Consider the following 21,451-nt stretch of genomic DNA (forward strand, 5'->3'; position numbering starts at 1 on the left):
ATCAGAAAAATAGAAGGAAAAAGGTTACAGATGTTTGATTCCGAACACTTTTTTAGTGACCTGCTGCCCTGTATTGCCTAGGGAACAAATCCGTATGTACTAAGTAAATCCAAAGTTGCAATTCAAAATAAATTTGAAAAAAAAAATGCATTTTATTTTCATCTCATCTTTTATTGCAATGTGTCCTTCACTGAAAGTCCAACTCAGACAATCAGGTTATTCACATGATAGAATTGAATGCATCAAGCTGTAGAGGACTAATGAATCTCTTGAAATAATGGCATTTCTCTTTCACCTTTCCCTTTATTGTTAGTTTTGAGATTAATTATTAGGGAATGCATGGAGCTCTGCCTGGGGACAGGTGATGAGCCTGTTGAGAGATGATGACTTGAGATTAGCTGGCAGACCATGATTGATGTTGTGGTGGATGTCTGCTGCAGATTGCCTGACCAGGAAGAAGTACATGAGGTCTTCTTCAGACAACTGGAGCAAGTCTTATTTTAGGGAGACTTGAACCACTGTGTTATCTGCTTGAAGGGCAGCACAGCAGGACACAAACAATCTAGGAGGTCTATGGAGTGCATCAATGATAGTTTCCTAATGCTGGTAATCAGTGAGCTGATGAGGGGACACATGCTGCTGAACCTGAAAGTTATAAACAAGGAAGAACTGTGTGGGGATGTGAAGGCTGGCAACAGCCCTTGCGTGGCTGACCATAAGATGGTGGAATACGGGAGGAATTTCTGATGGTAGAGTTCCTAAGAGGAGCAAGGCAGATAGCAGGTCACGACCCTGAAATTCAGGAGAACATACTTTGGCCTCCTTAAGGACCTACTTGGAAAAGCCTATGGGATATGGCTCTGGAGAGAAGAGGGAGAGCTGGTTAGTATTGAAGAATCACTTCCAGCTCAACAACAGGCAGAGTTGACAGGAGACCTGCATGGATGAACAAGGAGCCCCTGATTAAACTCATACATAGAAAGGAAGTATGCAGGAGTTGGAAACAATGAGGGCAGCATGAAGGGTTTGTACAGGTGCATCAGCAGCAAAAAGAAGACTAGGGGAAATGTGGATCTGTTGTGGAACTGGGGAGGAGACATGGTGACAAAGAACAAAGGAAAGGCTGAATGATTATTTCACCTTTGTCTTTACTGGTAAGAGTTGCCTTCAGGAATCCCAAGCTTCACATACCAGAATAGAAGTCTGGTTAGTGRAGACTTACTGTTGATGGAGGAGGATCAGGAACATTTAAACAAAATGGACATACACGAGTCCATGACCATAGGACGTACCTGTGAGTACTGAGGGAGCTGGCTGATGTCATTGTGAGACCACTCTTGATAATCTTTGAAATCTTGTGTTGACTGGGAGAGGTTCCTTAGTACTAGAAGAAAACACATGCCGCTTCTATCTTCAAGAAGGGCAAGAAGGAGGACCTGGGAACTACAGACCTGTCTGTCTCACCTTGATACCTGTATAACATTAATCATCATTAATGAAGATGGGACAGAGTGCACATTCAGCAAATTTTCAGATAATGTAAAACTGGAACATGTGGCTGGTATACCAGATGGTCGTGCTGCCATTCAGAGAGACCTTACCTGGAAGGACAAATGGGATGACAGGAATATCATGAAGTTCAACAAGAGGAAATACAAGTGCCTGCACATGGGGAGAAATAATACTATGCACCAGTACAGGCTGGGCACTAACCAACTGAAGAACAGCTTTGCAAAGAACTTGGGGGTCATGATGGAAACCGGTTGACTAAGAGCTAAGGCTCTTGCAGCAAATATCAATGGTATCCTGTGTTGCATTAGGAAGAGCGTGACCAGCAGGTTAAGGAAGGTGATCCTTCCCCTCTCGTCAGCACTGCTGAAGCCGCATTGGGAGTGCTATCTTCAGTTCTGGGCTTCCCAGTGTAAAAAAGACATGGATTTACTGGAGATAGTCCAGTGAAGGCCACAAAGATGATTAATGTTTTGGAGCATGTCTCATTTGAGAAGAGGCTAAGAGAGCTGGGTTGATTCAGGCTGGAGAAGAGAAGCCTCAGGGAGAATCTTACCAGTGTATTTAAATACCTGATAAGAGGCTATCAGGATGACAGACCAAGACTGTTCTCATAATGAGAGTAAAAGAGGCAAAGGGCACAAATTGAAATACAGGAAAATCCACTTAACCATAAGAAAATACTTTTTTTACTGTGAGGATGGTTAAAGACAGGTACAGGTTGGCCAGAGAGATTGTGGAGTCTCCATCCTTGGAGATATTCAAAGCCTTGCTAAAGACGACCCTGAGCAACCTGCTCTAGCTGACCCTGCTCTGACCAGGTATTTGGTTTGATCTCCACAAGGGCCCTTCCAACCTCAGCCATTCTGTGATTCTGTGACTACTCATAGATGAAGAACACTTTAAATTAGACTTTTGTTACTTGTTTTTATCTATAAATGTGCATCTCTAAAATATCTATTGCAAATATTATAGATATTGTATATAGCTGGCTAATATTCAAATATCACTTCCTCCAAGCTCAGGAGCGGTGCGTCCCTGTGACTAAGAAGTGCAGCAAAAGGGGCAGGAGACCTGCATGGGTGAGCAAGGAACTCTTGGCCAAATTCAAACAGAAGAAGAAAATATACAGAATGTGGAAGAGGGGACAGGCTACTAGGGAGAATTATAGGAATGCAGCCAGAACATGTAGAGATGCAGCGAGGAACGCTAAGGCTCAGCTGGAATTAAGTCTTGAAAGGGATGTTAAGGACAATAKCAAGGGCTTCTTCAAATATATTAACAGCAAGAGGAGGACTAGGGAAAATGTGGGCCCACTACTGAATGGGATGGGGGCCCTGGTGACAAGGGATACAGAGAAGGCAGAATTACTAAATGCCTTCTTTGCTTCCATCTTCACTGCTAAGGGCAGCCCTCATGAATCCTGTAGCCTGGATGTGAGGGAGAAAGTCTGGAGAAGGGAAGACTTTCCTTTGGTTGAGGAGGAAAGGATTAGAGACCTTCTGGGCAGGCTAGACAGCCACAGATCCATGGGCCCAGATGGGATGCACCCACGGGTACTGAGGGAGCTGGCAGATGTTGTTGCCAGGCAACTCTCCATCATCTTTGAAAGGTCCTGGAGAACTGGAGAGGTGCCYGAGGACTGGAAGAAAGCCAATGTAACTCCAGTCTTCAAGAAGGGCAAGAAGGAGGACCCMGGMAACTATAGCCCTGTCAGCCTCACCTCCATCCCTAGAAAGGTGATGGAACAGCTCATTCTGGATGTCATCTCCAGGCATATGGAGGAGAAGAAGGTGATCAGGAGTAGCCAGCATGGATTCTCCAAGGGGAAATCCTGCTTAACCAACCTGATAGCCTTCTATGATTGAATGACTGGCTGGGTAGAGGAGGGGAGAGCAGTGGACGTTGTGTACCTTGACTTCAGCAAGGCTTTTGAAACTGTCTCCCATAACATCCTCCTAGATAAGCTCAGGAAGTGTGGGTTAGATGAGTGGACAGTGAGGTAGATTGAGAACTGGCTGAAAGGCAGAGCTCAGAGGGTCGTCATCAGTGGCATGGAGTCTAGTTGGAGGCCTGTGGCTAGTGGCGTCCCCCAGGGCTCAGTACTGGGTCCCATCCTRTTCAACTTTTTCATCAGTGACCTGGATGAAGGGACAGAGTGCCTCCTCAGCAGGTTTGCTGATGATACCAAGCTGGAAGGAGTGGCTGATACACCAGAGGGCTGTGCTGCCATTCAGAGAGACCTGGACAGGCTGGAGAGTTGGGCAGAGAGGAACCTCATGAGGTTCAACAAGGGCAAGTGCTGTGTCCTGCTCCTAGGGAAAAATAACCTTAGGCATCAGTACAACCTGGGGGCTGACCTTCTGGAGAGCAGCTCTGCAGAGAAGGACCTGGGAGTGCTGGTGGATGACAAGTTGACCATGAATCAGCAGTGTGCCCTTGTGGCCAAGAAAGCCAATGGTCTCCTGGGGTCGAGGGAGGTGATCCTGCTCCTCTACTCAGCCCTGGTGAGGCCTCATCTCGAGTCCTGTGTCCAGTTCTGGGCTCCCCAAGACGAGAGAGACATGGAGCTACTGGAGAGAGTCCAGCGTAGGGCTACAAAGACGATCAGAGGGCTGGAGCATCTGCCCTATGAGGAACGGCTGCGAGAGCTGGGCCTCTTCAGCCTGAGGAAGAGAAGACTCAGAGGGGATCTTATCAATGTGTATAAGTATCTGAAGGGAGGGTGTCAAGGGGATGGGGACAAACTCTTTTCAGTTGTCTCATGTGACAGGACAAGAGGCAATGGGCAGAAATTGAAGCACAAGAAGTTCGGCCTGACCGTGAGGGGGAATTTCTTCACTATGAGAGTGACAGAGCTCTGGAACAGGTTGCCCAGAGAGGTTGTGTAGTCTCCTTCTCTGGAGATCTTCAAGGCCSRSCTGGATGCAACCCTGTCTACCATGCTCTAGGTGACCCTGCTTGRGCAGGGAGGTTGGACTAGATGATCTCCAGAGGTCCCTTCCAACCTTACTGATTTTGTGATTCTATGATTATCTTCTATTCAGCCATAATGACTTTTAAATTTCAAACTTACTTTAAAATGCTTAAAATAGATGTTAGCCAGCAGTCAATCCATACCTTTTTTCTGATGATAAGCTTATACCAAAAAGGAAACAGAAAGGCTCTCTTAGTATGCTACAGGAAAAGGAGGATGTAAAAACACCAATGGATATTTATATTGAATTACATTTAAATTTAATTTAAATTAATTTTAAAGGGAACTTTATTCTTATCATAAAGTGCTTTCTTATAGTCTACAGTGTTCTTCAGGATCTGCCATCTGAAGGATAGTGTTTGGGGAAAAATGAGATGAGTAAAAGAAGTTATCACCCATGAATTACTTTGTTATCAACTTTAGTAATAAAAGCACATGAACAAATTGATCCTAAAAAGAGATCATGCAGAAACAAGTCAGAGGAAGCCCTGTATTTTTCATTTCTCTCTCTCTCAGAAGCTGGAGACCTGATCAGCTGCAAGTTCATGTGACTGTACAAGTCTGATTATTGTGATCAAAACAACTCTTTTAAAAGCCAAATGCTGTTTACCTTCATGAGTACCTGCACAGAACAACAAGTAAGCTAAGCATTTCTCTCTCTTTAGTCATCAGTAGGCCTTATATTTGATACTGGGGTTTATTTTACTTCTTATAATCTCTGCTTCTCTTTGTCCTACCTTGGGACAAAGTTCTTTGGAGTTTGTTCTTTTTTCAGGAAGTTAGAGGAGTTCTTATTTTAGATTTTATTTTTTCCTGCTCATCCCCCCCAAACCTTTTCCACATTTTTGTTGTATTTTAATTACTGATAAATCATAGTACTGTAGAAAAGGATGAATCCTCAAAGAGTTAGAGTCCACTCTATGCTCCAAAGCAGATTTGACAATACTTAAGACGTCCTGAAAGGTTTTTGTCTGATTTGGTCTCAAAACCTCTAGTGATGGAGCTTTCCCAACAGCAAACTTCCTTAAGATATTTGGGTGCTTTACTTTACATAGGGGTAGAAAGTGTTTAGCAATGTCTATTAATAGAATGCGTTAACATATATAAACATTGTCTCTTGGCCTGAAGACAGGCACAATTTATGTGTAAAGCCTACAATAATGCTTGAATGGATAGGACATACAAATTCTTAAAAGGTTTTCAGAGATCTTCTATGCTTCAGAAATAGCACAGGATATCATGGTTGTGCTGAATTTTTCCTCTATCTATTCCAAGCCTTCCTGAATTTCTTTTTCTTGTTTGAGTTTATTTTAACGTCTCCCCTTTGGGCTATGGATAAGCCAGCAGCTTTTGTTTCAGAGCTGATCCAAGGAACAAAGAAAATAGACATCATAAAAGGTTCAGATGGTGACTTTGTCAGTGCTGGAAGACACGGGAATTGCCTATGTGAACCTCAGATTCAGTCCTAATTGTTGCTTTTTTGTCATAGAAACCATGAGCATTGATGTTCAAGTAGACTTGCTCTTGGAGTGTTTATCTGGTCCTGCTGCTTTTCTTCACTCAAAATTGTGTTTGGTACTGATGCTTTAGTTTCATTTCTTATAGATCTAATTAGATCTATAGATCTAATTGCAAATGTCTGATTCAAGCAACTCTTTCTCTTGCTTTAAGGCAAAAAAAAGATTGATTCCACATTGAACTATGCTAATTCCAGTTTCTTACTACTCCAATTGCCCAGCTGTTAGTGATTCTCAGACTGTGATTCATATGTTGACACTAATGGCATAATGGCATTTTTGCATAAGTAGCCAAAAATATTGTATTTGAACAACATGAAATAATTACTGTAACAGAGTACTAAATCAACTGAAAAAGATTTTAGTCAACTAAAAACAAAAAAAGGTACCTTTCTGACAAATGTGCATGCTGTTACTTTAGGTTTCCTCCCTCTGTATTTGTGTTCCTGTCTCTGGACAGATAAACAATTTTCTTTCCTATGCCATGACTTTGAAATATAAACAAATCCTAACCAAATAGAAATATGTGAATGGAATATAAGGAGGATGAAATGTTGAGGAGCTATGTATTGATAATGTACAGATTATTATGAATAGGACAGGACTGCACTTTTTCTTAAGCTTTGTACAAAATACAAAACAAGTTTAAACTTATAAAAAGGTTTCAGATTATGAGAAAGTCAGATTAACTCTTGTATTTTATTTTTTCTTTTCCATTTTATATTCTGTTCCAGATTTTAAACTGAAGCCAAAGAGCTGTAATAGAATAGGGTTTTTACCACTGCATTAGTGGAGGAAATCTCATTCAAAATGTATGATTTAAAGTTTGTTCTTATTCTGTAGTCAGGTACTGGCTGCATGTTTGAATCCTTCATTAAAAAGCTCAACACTAGCAATAAATTCTTGCTTCTAACCAAACCCTCTGAAACTAACTTCTCTCAGGAACTTCTCCAGAAATTCACTTAGAATCACAGCAATGTTGGTTGCAAGTCATTTAGTTCAATCTCCCAGTTGAAGCAGGACCATTGCCAGCACTAGCTTAGGCCAGCTGTGTATCCTCTCAGTACCTGTTTCAGGGCTGCACTACTATCCTAGTGATTAAGTTTTTCCTGCTATCCAGCCTGAACTTTCCATGCAGCAGCTTGTGGCCATTGTCTTTTGTTTTAACACCTGCCACTACTGAGAAGAGTTTGCTTCCATCATCTTTTCAAAGAGTTGTAGATGGCAATTTGGTCTATCCCCTCCTTCCCATTTGTCTTTCACTTGATCTTATATTGTTGCAAAAGACATTCCCAATATGTAGGGCTTGCCAAGACATAAGTAACACTTAGACTATTAGTACCTGGATGCAGAATTCAAGGAGGAGAGGAGTGAGGTAGTAAAAGAGGACTGAATTATGGATCTCCTGAGAAATCTGAACACATACAAGTCTGTGGGGTGGGCTACATCCAAGAGTGCTGGATGATGTCATTGCAAGGCTGCTCTCTATCATCTCTGAGAGGTTGTGGAGACTAGGGAAGGTCCCCAATGATTACAGAAAGTAAAATTTTGCACCCAGCTCCAAAAAAGGGAAAGAAAAATAATCTGGAGCTAGTCAGTGAGCATCACTTTGGTCCCTTGGAAAATCATAGAGCAAATCCTTTTGGAAGCCATTTCTGGGCACAGAAAGAAGAAGCAGAGATGGAATTACCATAGATCTACAAAGGGTAAATCATGCCTCACCAACCCCGTTTCCGTCTGTGATAAAATGGCTAGCTTTGTGGTTAATGGCTTGCACTCTATGTGGATGCTAGTTACAAGTGAAGTTCCTCCGGAGGGTCCATGAGACTTGGTTTATTCCCTTTGTCAGTGAGCTGGAGGAGGAGATGGAGCATACTATCAGCAGGTTTGCAAATGACACCAAACTGAGAGGTGCAGTCAATATGCTCAAGGGCAGGTCTGCCATTCAGAGAGACAGGGTGGAAGAATGGGCTGACAGGTACCTCATGAAATTCAGCAACAAAAATGATGGACTTAGCCTATTGCTACAGTTCAAGCTGGGACTAACTGGCTAGGAAGCAGCTCTACTGAATAGGACCTGGGTCCTGCTGGAGAGAAAGCTGAGAATGGACCAGCAGTGCACCCTGGCAGCAATGAAAGCCAACAGTATCCTGGACTGTATCAATGGTAATCTAACCAGTAGATCAAGGGAAGTGATTATTTTCCTTTTACTTTAGACTTATTAAACCATATCTGGAATCATATCATATCTGGAATACTACATCTGGTGTTGGGCCTCTCATTATAGGAAGGATGTTTATAAACTTGAGCATGTCTAGTCGAGAGCCACCAAGATGGTTGGACGCTGGAGCATGTGCCCTGTGAGGAGAGGCTGAGGGAGCTGGGCCTGCTCAGCCTGGAGAAGAGAAAGCTCCAGGGATATCTAACCTYCTAATAGCCACTAGGATGTTGTTAAGGSTCTTTATTAAGATGCATGGCGRGAGATAGAGGGGTGATAAAGAGGAGTTTTTTTTTTACTGGATATAAGAGAGAAAATAATTCACTATATTCACTRTGAAAGTAATTAAGCATTATAAAAGTTAGCCTAGAGAGGTTGTACAGTCTTGGAGGTTTTCAAGACCCGACAATAAAATCCGGAGTGACCTGATTTGAGCTCACAGCTAACCCTGCTTTGAGCAGGRGGTAGGACTGAGACTTCCTGAGCTCCCTTTCTGCCTGAATGATTTGGGATTCTATAGACTTACTATAAAGCACATGGTACTCATATGCATTAGCTTAATGCAGTTTAATAATTAAACTTAACAGCCTAATTCACTTGCCTTAATTTCCCTAAACATTTCTCAATAGCCAATTTTAAGAATTCTTCTAAGAATGTAATTTGTCACCTTGCAGTAAACATGCCTTTACTCTTTTATTTTCAGTAAGCTGAAAGTACACATAGACAACAGCATGTTGGTGGGGTAAAGACAATCTATTGGTTAATCTGTGCTTCAGTGATGTTATCTAGGCTTTGTCAATTGGACATACAKCTATAAACACATGATAATGTGATTCTGTGATAATATTGTCTTTTTATGTTAAAAAGTAGGAAGGTAGTTTAGGAGAACTGGAGATAGCACCACTATATATATAGTATGCCTGTAATTTGCTGTAAAAATCATCCTCACTGAAAAGAGTCACTGAAATGAGACAAACAAGTAGAAAAGAGTTTTCTGAACAGGGTTGTTTTCTCCTCTGGAGCACCTATTTCAAATAGTTTCTGTTGRGTAACAAAGAAAACCAGTGTTGTAGCCAAGATAATAAAAATATTGATAAGAAGCCTGCATTTCAAAGATGCTAAACTCCTCCAGTTCCCCATTGATTTCAGTGAGGCAGGATCTGCAGTCTAAGTCTGATAATAAAACAAAATTTCCTAAATTATTGCTTGCACACCTGAACACCTAAAGCCAGGTATCTCACTTTGCCGTAAGTGCTTTGTCTATTCTTTTTTTTTATGGAGTTCTCTGGTGCCACAGACAACAGATGTTGTGTATTTTGCACACAATAGATACCGAAGCAAATGAGGTTAGAAGATATTTACAGTCTCTTAATTTTACATCTTTTTTTATTTCTTGCTGATCATGTTAATTGAATTGGTGTGAAATATGCACACATGGAAATTTAGACAAGGTAAATAAGATCTGTTTTTCTAAGGCATATAGGACTGAAAATCAAGTTTTGTCTGTAGGTTATACCACTTGATAAGACATTAGAATATTGATCTTGTAAACTACAATCCATTAAATTATTTTTATAGAGTGCCTGGCAATAATTCTTATTTGTTATTAACATATCTTTTCCATCTCATGCATGACCACAAGGTATTTTAAAAGGCCTCATTTTACAAAGAGATTACTTTTTTTTTTTTAAATTGTGGTCTTGGCAATTTGTCCAGATTCTGTAATATTATAAAGTGTTTTGAACAGTGACTARCATTAATTTGAGGTTTTTAGARAGCAAGCGAATATCTTAACTAGCCAYRAAGGATTATTATTWTTTTTTTTTAATATGGGCCATTTGCCATATGMYMYATGGAAAACCTTTCTTYTCTACATAATTTTGAAATTCTAAATTCTTAAACAAAGCTTCTATTTTGGGCATTATTTAAGTTAAAGGCAAAAAAGCTTAAAAGCTTTTAGTCCTCTGAAACTGCTTAATTTTTTATACATAAAGTTAATTCCCCAATAGTCATAGGCAAAATATTCATTGTATTAGAAGCAGAGGAATTTTTCCCACTATAAAAATTCATGCATTTTTTTTTGCTTCAATAGGATTTAAATTTTAACACAAAAAATAGATTCTGAGGCAGTAGTAAATTTTGTATATTCCTGCCTTATTCTGAGTGACTGATTTTTGCYTGTTTCTGTTTTGCCAGTGGTGCTACTGAGTATTGCATTGCCTTTGTTTGTCTTATCACTGTCCAAGCAGAAAAGAAATATAGTAGAGACCAACYAGTTCAGTTTTTCAGCCTTATTCTCTTGAGACAGGATTCATCAGGACAGCAAGATGGTTGTCAGTGAAGAGCTCTCCACATCCAGCATTAAAGTGTAGAGTTGATAAGTCATCAAATAATTGAAAACTGCATTTCCAAGTTCAGAGTCATCCTTGATACAAAAGAGGCAGAAGTATTAATTTCAGTAAAGTTACGTTCAAATGTAGCAGGCTGAGGCCAGTCCTTTAGTTCAGTTCCTCTTTCAAGGCGTTTTAAATGAGTGTACCAAAGGCAAAACAGACTTTAAGTGGAACATTGCATCGAGCCTGCCTGCACGTTAATCTTAAGCCTGCTAATCTTTTGTCTAAGTTCTTTTTATGCTGCACTTGTTGCCATAGCATTTGTCATCCTAATATATGAAATCATCAGAGGGTTGTTGGGCATATGTGAGAAGCTGTTATAGTTTGAACCATCATTTCTTCAGTGAGATTTTTAAGATCTATGAAGGGCCATTAATTTTGCATTGCCAAGTGCTGCATCCTGCCCTGCCAAGGAAATCCTAATTCTGAGCTAAGTGCTGATGAAGTCTATGGGGAGAATTAGGCACTTAGGACACTCAGCAAGCAGCTGCTTAGTAGCCAACAGAGAGCTGGAACAAGAAGGAGAAACCAAACCTGTCTTATGAAAGGTGGTGAATGCTTGGCTAGAGAGTCCTGTGGAAGTTTGGACATCAGCTAAAGAGTATCCACAGTGTGACTGTATGAGGACTGAGGCAGGTGTATCTACACCAGTAGTCAAATAATTGTTGTTTTTGTCACAAAGAGATTAGGAAATGCTCAGCTGATGTTTGAAATACGGATTAAAATGAAATAGCCATCTGATAATTTGAAGTTTCTTTTACAGTTTCCTATAGTAAAGATCTTTAAAATTCTCGTCATAAAAGCTATATTTTAAAAATGGTATGTTTTTAATCAGCAAATTTACTCATCACTCATAAACTATGAGAAATCAAAATTTCACCCAGGAAATCCTAATAAAAGTAGAAATGGATAAAAATAGTAGAAATATGTATGATCTAAAGTTTCGTGATGAGCAAAGTTGCAGGCAAGATTCTCAAGAAAAATATGTACAATTTATGTTAATTCTCAGCCTGTGGGTTGGGTGTGCAAGATGAACATTAGCCGAGTGAAGACACCTAGTATTTTGAGCAGAGGGTAGTATTAATTACCATTATTAATGAATGTTTGAAGGCTTCCCAGAAGCTTTGGACTTTAAGTTTGTTTAAAGTTATAATTAAAAAAGAGGTGAGGCTTGTGGAGAGAGGTGAGGCTTGTGGAGGGGAGATCAGACCCCCTCATATAGACAAAATTTTAGCCTCAAAAGTCCTTCTTTCAGCTCATAAATAAACTTTAGACTTTAAGGAGGCACAGTGCTGATATAAGAAAATTAGGAGGAGCAGGTGGGAACATTAAAGGTTGCAAGGGCAGGTATAAACAAGAACAAAACATTAGTTAGAAATGAATTCACAGAATTGGAACCTTTGAAATTAAAAAAAAGGACAAATTAAAGTGAAGCACAAAAAAAATCAAAATGATATTTAAGCAAATCTTTGTCCTCCAGGTGAATTTTGATATAGTCAGTCTCATACCTTCCACCACAGTAATGCCTCCTGATGACGAGTCTGTGAAATTGGCATGGCTTTGGGAAAAAGAATATTTATTCATTCATTTGATGTGGCATGCGGGGAATCATGTTTTTGTAATCACATGTATGCCAAATGAGCATAAACTAGGACATCAAGTGCTACACAGTGAGACAGTGTTTGAGAAATCAAATTCAGGAGAATGATCCAGGATTGAAAAGCTCATGCTGTGGGGTTAAAGCTGTGAACGTCTCCCCCTTGATGGTTTTCACACAGGAATCAAGGGAAGTGTGTAGAGGGCATGGTGGAAATCTTTGACATGCTGCTGGCTACTGCTGCTCGGTTCCGCATGATGAATCTTCAGGGGGAGGAATTTGTGTGCCTTAAGTCCATCATCCTGCTCAATTCTGGTAAGTGGTGTGCTTTGCTCTCACTCGAGTTATTGCTCCTGCTTCTGCATGTGGTTTTAATGCTGGTTGTTATCACTGAATGATGTTTTCATTTTGAAACAGCAGCAATTGAAAGGGAAATATCAACATAGATACAGTGTGGGACCATCAGGCAAGGATAAAGGACGGTAAACCTGTTCAGTGCTATACTTAGGAGCCAGTGATTTAATGCAAAAAGAAGTTGATATACAGAGCGCAGCAGACATAAAGGGTGATTTTTTGTTTTTTTTTCGTTGTTTTGAGTTAGGTACTGGCAGGTCATGACAAAGTGTGGACTAGGAGAGACTGAAGTAGCTGGAGTCACACTTACACCATCCAAAAGCAAGGCCTAATTTTAAAATAGGGCCTATGCTTTCCTTTTTTTTGGTAATGGTAAAATAGAGGGAAATGATGGCAAAGATGTGACTAGGTTTTTCAAAACTGATATAAAGATCATGGATTACATTATAGTAAAATGCAAACATCTAAACTTGATGTGATCATTTTACCTTTATAATTGATGAAATGTAAGTATTTTAGGGTGTAAACCTCATTCTAAAGTAAATCTTCAAAAACAGGTGACTGAATTAAAAAAGATAAAAATGAATATATATATTTATATGAAGATATATATATATATATGTGTATAGGGGCTCCCATATGGTCTAGTGGTCAGGATTCCTGGTTTTCACCCAGGCGGCCCGGGTTCGACTCCCGGTGTGGGAATCCAGGGCATGTTGGTATCAGTTTTGGGGGGTTAGGTTTAGCTCAGTTGGTTAGARCRTGGTGCTAATAATGCCAAGATCMTGGGTTTGAACCCCATATAGGCCACTCGCTCGAGAGTTGGACTGGATGATCTCCAGAGGTCCCTTCCAACCTTATCAATTCTATGATTCCATGATACAGGTTATATAAATATATRTATGTTTATAAAAATAAAAATAGGTGGCTASATAACCAGTTTAGATGTAGATGTCATAAATATCTGAAGTCAGCTGAGATGAATTCTGCATCACATGGTTGAAATAAGGAAGTAGARGTTGTGGAGTGTGACAGAAAATATTTTCTATTGCACACAGGAGGGTTTTTTGTCTGTTTAAGATGACAAAAATTTCCAGACAATTTCCATTTAAATGCAGAGTTGAAGCTCACAATATTCTCATGGCAATGATAGAGCTCTAAAACAGTAATGGAGGCACCGAAGTTGAAATTTTAGACTCAAGTGTCTGCTAAGCTGTTACCTAATGGCTAGAGATGCCAGAATTTAATAGTACTCCCTGAGAGGGAAGAGAGACCAGGACTCACTTGTTCGCCAYTTTTCCTACTGAGCCTAAGCTCATAGATGATATTAGCCTCTGCACAAAACACCTGTGGAGGACTGCCTGTCTTTTCTATCTGGTAGCTTAACAGAGCACTTTCTCAAGTTGTAAGAAATATGAGTTCAGCTAATTCCGCCAACGGCCAGTTCTAAACGTGCCTTATTAACCAGGCACTAATTCGTTTATGGACATTTGGACCTGATCTAGTCAGGAAAAAAGAAAAAAAAAGATTGAAGTTCCAACAATATGTTACATTAACATTGTTAAATATAAAATTTGACACTAAAGTTCAATGAGATATTAATGTGGTTCAGGTTTTGTTGTGATTACCACTAATTACCAAAGGGTGACATCTGAAACAAACACCTGGCATATAAAGAATGAAGGACTATTGATTTTATCTTGGATGTCAAAGTGTGATAACTGTAATTAAACACTAAGTCTGACATTTTATTTTCCTTTCATAATCTTGGTGATTATAAAAGAGTATTTTTTAGTTCATTATGAAAAGTGATGTTCCTCCAGATTTTTAACTAATGTGTTCAAATGTAATAATCCTCTTGAGTAAATCTAGAATATGTATTTGATTTATAAAAAATTTGAATTGAAGTTAGAACACAAGTAGAATCGGAAGCTTGCATGAAATGTGTTGAAGGTTCTCGTCTTGAATTTGAAGTCATTGACTCACACTGTTAAGAGTTTTTGTCCCACTGCTGTATTTAGTATTGATCCAGAAAACTGGATTTGTTATTTAGGCAATGCCCTGCCAGACATTGTCGGGTATACTTTATAAGCACATCCCAGTTTCATTAATGGGATTTTTGTTTCAAGATTCCTCTAAGGAAAAATAGTGAAAAAATACTGCAAGTGAAGTCAGTGGACAGATAATCAGAGACAGATATGCTTCTCCACATAAAAGAGATGAGCCCATTGGGTGAGGCTAGGAGATACTAGCTCTTGAACTCTTGAACTCCTACAAGGTTCAGTACTGCACAGCAAGTGTTTCAGCCCAGTGGTGTTGTGTGTGCTACAGGGTCAGAGCTGAATGATCTGATTTTGTGGGKTTTTTTGTTTTGTTTTCTTACACTAAATGAATGTTTGTAGCTTTTCAGAAGTTGCATGTTTTAGAAGAGTCTTGATGGTAATAGGTGAGAAGGCACAGTTCAAGTAAAGCTGCTGCAGGTTCATGGTGAAAGTAATTTACACCTTTGTTATGCAAATCATCATGTTTTATTCTGGCTTGTGTGCTGCATGGTATATCTGAGTACAGTGTAAACTAAACATATATGCATATATGTTTGTGGAATGCGTGTCTATATTGCTTGTAATTGCCTTAATGGATAAACATAATTACTTTTCTATTTCAGTTTTTGTACTCCTATAGCCTATGAATTTTAGAAATATTGGAATAATTATTTTTTGGGAATTGGGAATGTGGGCATGGATCTCTGGCTGTCAGATCCTTTAGATGCCCAAATTAGGAGGCAAGGCTGCAGAGACAGATAAATAAGATAATTTGGGGTATGTGTAATAGCTGCATGGCAGTTATTTAGCATAGGTACACTGAACTATCCTCTGAGATACTTCTCGTGGCAGACTATATTTAACCTTCTTTAGGTGCAGTGTTGGACACACAGTAAATGTGAAGTACTTTACAGCACGTGATGTACAGGATGTCTGAGGATAGCACAGGGTTTCTTCCACCTGGAAAAAGGAAGGCTAAGGGAGAACTTAATTGCAGCACTGAGGCAGCTAACGAGTGGGTTATAGAGAAGCCAGGGCCAGAAGCTTCTCAGAGGTGCAGAATGAAAGGACCAGGTGTGATGGAGACAAACTGCAGCAAAGGGGATGTTGATTAGATGAACAGAGAAAGTTCTTAACAGAGGGAGAAATAAAGTACTGGAACAGGTCAGTAAGGGGGACTGTAGGATCCCTGTCTTCAGAGATACAAAATTCAATTGGATGATGCTTTGAGCAGCTTAATMCAGCTCTGAAATAAGCCTTGTTTGAGCAGGAAGTTGAACTAGATGATCTCCAGACCCCTCCTTCAAACCTAAATTTTATTCAGTGATTAGATACTGAAATAAACATACACCTTATACTAAAGAAAYGGCAGAAAAATGCACAATGAATTTTGGTGTCTCTGCTGTATACATTATACATGGATCATTGCATGCAAGTTACCCTTCAAAGCTACAGCAATAAACCTTTCAATTAAAAAAAAATATATTCTTGAAAAACAGATCTAGCTCAATAATAGAATGCTGTTTTTTTTGACAGAACAGGTGAGGAGGGCTTTTTTCCTTCCAGTAATATCAAAAAATTCCTTTACCACTGTTTGCCAACTTCTGGCATGGTAAGACAGCAGTCCCCGAGAGAACCTGTTCTGTGCATAACAGTTGCAGACACAGGCAGGTAGGCATGTGCTTGCAGGGTGATACTTTTTCAACCTCTCTCCTATAGTATTTTACGATACTGACATACTATATAGAGTCAGAAAACAACTTCATTCTATTAAGGTTTTCTTTCTGCTTCAGAGCTTGGAAAGACCTTTGAGGCTGTTAAATTTTACTTTTCTAGGACAGTCGTTATGCTCTCTTCTTCCAAATCTCTCTTTGTGTGTGTGTGTGTGGATAGCTGGTATTTCTTTTGGGGAAATTTCAGGTCGTTGGCTTGGGGCAGGAGCAATCACCTGGGGCAGTAATGAAAACCAACAGTCATTTTTTTTTGGCTGTTGTTATAGATTGGCAATTGCCTGAAGTTGCTATTTTTTTTTTGAGTACTTTTTTGATTTATAAGTTGTACTAGCTTCTGGACTAGACCTAAGTGGGAAACAGCTCCTCTTGCAAGGAATTTTTGTTTGCTGATTTCAAAGCTRTGAAACTAAGGTGAGCCTACAAGGGCACACTAGTATTCTCTGCCTGAACTAAAATGCCATGGAAGCACTATGGGATTATGAGAATAATATTTCCCTCTAATGGATTATATTTTATCAGTCATGTTAAGAAAGTTGTCCCTACAGGAAACTACTGTGCTATAATGCCTGGTGTTGTCGGTAGGCATATGTAAGGATGGTTAAGAGTCATTCAGCTGACAAAAGCCTAAAGAATTTTGGGGTTATTTTTGGTGAGTTTATTTCAGTCAAAAATATAATAAAAAGCTATGTGAGAAAAGAGATCATTGCGCTATTCTTATATGTCAAATTCGAAGCAATGTTCTAGTATGTGGAAACCATCAGAATTAAGAGCTCTGACTGATGTTTTTCAGAGGTTGTGCTGTATGTCAGCTGTTCTTTTTTTAATAATCTTGATCTGTTTCTTTCCTTTCCTGTCTCTGTTTCTCTTTGATTTTTTTTTCAAACAAAATGTTTGCATTTTTTCTTGGATCACAAATAATTTGTAGGTTCTCCATACTACTGACCATTGACTTCACAGCTATGAGTCTGATGTGCAAGTGAGCTACCTGAACTGCCTGTATTTGCATCATGGTGCTTGGATGTCTTCTGATATTCAGCATCTTGTTCTTTTGGTCTGAATCTAACTGGTCTAGATAATTCAGAGGTATATCCGTATTGGTCTTGACGGCCAGCTTCCCATTACTCTGCCAGGCTACCAGCTGTCATTCTCTGCTTTATGTGGAAATGCTTAATACTTTGCCTTTCCAGAGAATTCCAGCTAGGTTATTCTTCTATCCCCTCATTCTCCCTCTGCCATCTACCCCTGCCTCCCCCCCTCCCACCGCCCCCCCAAAAAAGCAGGAAAAACTAGAGAGTTCAAGAGACCAGTATAAAGCACAATTCAGAAGACCAACTGACTGTTCAGATTTGTAGTCTGGGTATTAAGGTGCCTGAAGTACACTTAAGTTATTTAATGGTAAACAGCAGTTTTAATTCACTCTCTTTTTTTTCAGTGTGTGACGTTGTGTGCTGTCTTCCAGAACAAATTTATGACAAAAACGGCAAAATAGTTCAGAATTTCTTATTTAGACAGCTGATAAGCTTCATGTATCAAAGAATTRCTGCCAGTGGAAGCCTTTGGGATTAGAGCACATAAACATAGAAGAGGTGCTGGGTGATGAGTTTGAAGGTGTTTCATCCCTAGAAAAAATTTCTTTCCAGTCCAAAGCTTCTGGCTGCTCACTTTCTAGATAAAATGACCATGTTTACATGGTTTGCTCTGGGCATGGCTTTTAGAAGAGAATCAGGTTTGCAGGTGAAGGATTGCACCTTACAAGGTTGTTGTTTGATTGGTTTGGTCTTGGTTGGTTTGGAAGTCCCTGTTGAGGTGAGTGTGGCCAAATAAAAACTGGCTTTGTTCACACAGTAAAATGAACATACTGCGGATTGCCTGGGCTGGGTTAGTAAGTAGCACAGAGCTCTTGAGGAGGAACAATGTCTCCTCAAGGTTTTGGAGTCAAGGAATGAGAGGAACAGTGTACAGTTAGGTCTAGCTCTTGGGTGCACATGTCCCTCATCACCAAGGGCAGCTGCCTTGGGCTGTGGAATGGAGCCAGGTTTGGAAGAGGTGCCTTCCTCTCCCTTCTTTGGCCAGGGTGGCCAAAACCAAGCTCTGGAGCAGGGTGAGTTTTGTCAGGGCAAGGGTTGTTTTCTTTATGAACCTGTGAAGTTTGGGCTGATGGATTCTGCGTACAAGCTCCTGGATAACACCTCCATTTCCCAATAGCCCTGCTTGAGAGATCTGGTTGGTTTGTGCTTTCCCCCGTGTGTCTCAGTGCTCTGTAGTGACTGTACCCACATCCCTCCTGGCTGCCTGGAGATGTGCATAAGCCAGCACGCCTGCCAGGGCATGGTGCAGGGTGTGCTGCCGCACATCGGGCTTCCTGATTATTCCTGTCAGCAACTGGCTTGGCGAGCGCTGTGCTTCACTGTGTCTYGGGCAGCCAGAGTTGCCTCTCGCCAAAGCAGACTGTGGAGGCAGAGAGGATGGAGGGGAAGGGAAAGGAGAGCTGACSTACAGCCAGGTCCTGTGGTTTAATGCAGCCAGAGAAGCCAACCATGAGGCATCCCTTGAGCAAGTCTGACTCTATCAAAGTAATTTTTGTCTGTGGTTTGTTTTCTTTTTCCTTCCTACTCCAGGTGTGTACACTTTTCTTTCCAGCACCTTGAAATCTCTGGAAGAGAGAGACTATATTCACCGCGTTCTGGACAAAGTCACAGATACTCTGATACACTTAATGGCTAAGTCGGGTCTTTCTCTGCAGCAGCAACACAGACGACTAGCTCAGCTCCTGCTCATCCTCTCGCACATCAGGCACATGAGGTGAGAGCAAGCATGTGGTCAGCCCTGCTGCGCTGTAGGGGTGCAGGGAAGGTTTCACAGACACACAGAGGAACACCCAGAATAGCACTTTCCTCCAGAAGTGGGAATACAAACTGTATAGAGCTGTTGTTACAAAAAAACGTAAAAATAAAAATAAAAATCAATGTTTATTTTCTGTAAAGACACAGGGAACTTGTGTGCTAAATAGTATGCTGGATTACTRTATGAAAAGAATAAGCTTTTCCCTATTTATTACTTCTACTTTTCTTCTCCGTTGCTTATTCGATAGTGCCATAAGCAGTATCTACAGCTAATATTACGTGCTTCTTTTATTCTGTTTGAAAAGCACTGCAGTAGATGATAATAACGTAACAGAAGCCTAGTTCTAGAGACTTAGTTTCCTGTAAGACAAGGCTTAATAAAACTGTTGCTTTTATATGGCCACTTTTCACAAGTGGCTTGATTGCAAACCACTTTAGAAAGGAGATTAGTATCATTATTGATATTTTATAGATAAAGATAAAATGCAGATCTCCTGAATCCCAGGCTAGAGCACTGTGCCCTTTGCTAATTAGAGATAAAGTGCTTGAGGCAATCTATTCACTACTGGTCTCAGCAGTGATTCTTATAAACTTAATTACCTTTTAAGGTAGCTATTCAGTGGCTGGCATGTTAGTAATGTGCCTATACAAAGAGACAGTACAAAGAGACAGTACAGATTTTATTCTTTTAAAGCAACAAGTGACATTATTGTTACACAAATATTAATTTTCATTAGCTCAATGATAAAATTAAAATAGTGGTAAGGACCACATCACAGCTACTAATGCTGAAACATACAGATTTTACTTGCTGGGCTGGTACAGATCTTCAAGAAAAAGCCAAACTGTGTGAGTGTTTGGTGGGAGGAGGTTGTAGACTTTCTTTGCATGTTGATCCATCCTTTTTCTTTTCTTTTTTTCTTAAGGATTTGTACAATTAGTGAAGTTCCAGATGTAGTAAAGTTACTTATTGTTTCTGCAGTTTTGGGAATGGATATTGCTACAAGTGAGCATTTGCTAACAAATTGACTGARGTTATTTTCTAGGAAGAAGACAATATTTTAGATTTTATTATGGGGAAGCCCAGATTCATCCTACCCACTTCATCGAAGTGCCTAAATTAGGAGTTCATTTGTTCTAGGTTGTCTTTTAGGAAAAGGAGAACAAGAGAGCCACCCATAGAAAGCAGATCTGCTCATAAACAGGCTGAATTGTTCTTTTAAGATGCTACCTTCTTCTTACTGGAAAAAAGAGCCTACAGCAACTGCAATATTAAGTTAGATTTTGTGTTTTATATAAGCCAGAATGTATACGAACCGAGCAACTGATAGCTTTTTTATAGTGCATTTTGGAATGTAATCTCTGTTTTCATCAAAACCCACAGCAACAAAGGAATGGAGCACCTGTACAATATGAAGTGCAAAAATGTAGTTCCTCTCTATGATCTCCTGCTGGAGATGCTGGACGCTCACCGACTGCATGCCCCAGCAGCCAGGAGTGCTGCACCGATGGAAGAGGAGAACCGGAGCCAGCTGACAACTGCATCGGCTTCATCGCATTCCTTGCAGTCTTTTTATATGAGCAACAGAGAAGAGGAGAATATGCAGAATACAATATAAATAGAAACAGCTTATATAATGGTATGAGAAACCCAGCAGCATACTACCTAGTTCATGCTTCATTTCAGCTATAATGCCACCTATGTAAACACTCCAGTGACGTCAGTCACCTGTATTTTCCATTTGAGTGTTTGTCAAGTGCTTGCCTAAATTGATTGTTCTTCCTAAATGGAAGACATGTTGTTGCTACGGACAGCCAGCAAGGATTGGATTGTCAGGCTAACTTAATTTGAAATTTGCAGTGTTTTTATTTACTTTTGCATGTAAGTTGGGTATCTGAACATAAACGTTCATTCTACATAAATTAATAGGCCATTCCACCAGTGCATACGGGTAGTTGCACAGTGGTAGCCTTTATTGGTATCTATCCCAAATTCTGAGCCCATTTAATCCTTTACTTGCTTGAAACTTTGAAACTGGTTGGTAGAGATCCCAGACGTATTTCAGTGAGGGATGCTGGATAGCTGACTGGCATCTTAGTGTGCCATAGTGAAACTCCACTGCTAGTGACTGCCTCATTAAAGTACTGAGGTAGATTCCCACCTCTCTTCCTACACTAGAAAAGAACCCCTGTCTGTGAATAATTTTTCTTCTTCTTTTCTTTTCCTGGTTTCTTTTACCTTACAGTGGTCTACATCAGCAGATTATT

The 21,451-nt window shown here is 40.0% G+C and overlaps 1 protein-coding gene and 1 non-coding gene across 2 annotated transcripts in view; both read left to right on the top strand.

Annotated features, from left to right (window-relative positions):
* Positions 1-20,875, top strand: part of ESR1 (estrogen receptor 1) — a 181,333-nt gene extending 160,458 nt beyond the window's left edge. The window contains exons 7-9 of the mRNA XM_085308427.1: positions 12,393-12,526; positions 18,959-19,142; positions 20,568-20,875. Coding sequence (XP_085164553.1) covers positions 12,393-12,526; positions 18,959-19,142; positions 20,568-20,802 — 553 coding nt within the window. The 3' untranslated portion in view covers positions 20,803-20,875. The remainder of the gene's footprint in view (positions 1-12,392; positions 12,527-18,958; positions 19,143-20,567) is intronic.
* TRNAE-UUC (transfer RNA glutamic acid (anticodon UUC)) lies at positions 13,199-13,270 on the top strand. Its single transcript has one exon. It is a non-coding gene; the product is annotated as a tRNA-Glu (tRNA).
* Positions 20,876-21,451: the final 576 nt, after the last annotated feature.

Source organism: Rhea americana, unplaced genomic scaffold (assembly GCF_003343005.1).
Source record: "Rhea americana isolate MKP2758 unplaced genomic scaffold, rheAme1 scaffold_275, whole genome shotgun sequence".
Classification (NCBI taxonomy): Eukaryota; Metazoa; Chordata; class Aves; order Rheiformes; family Rheidae; genus Rhea; species Rhea americana.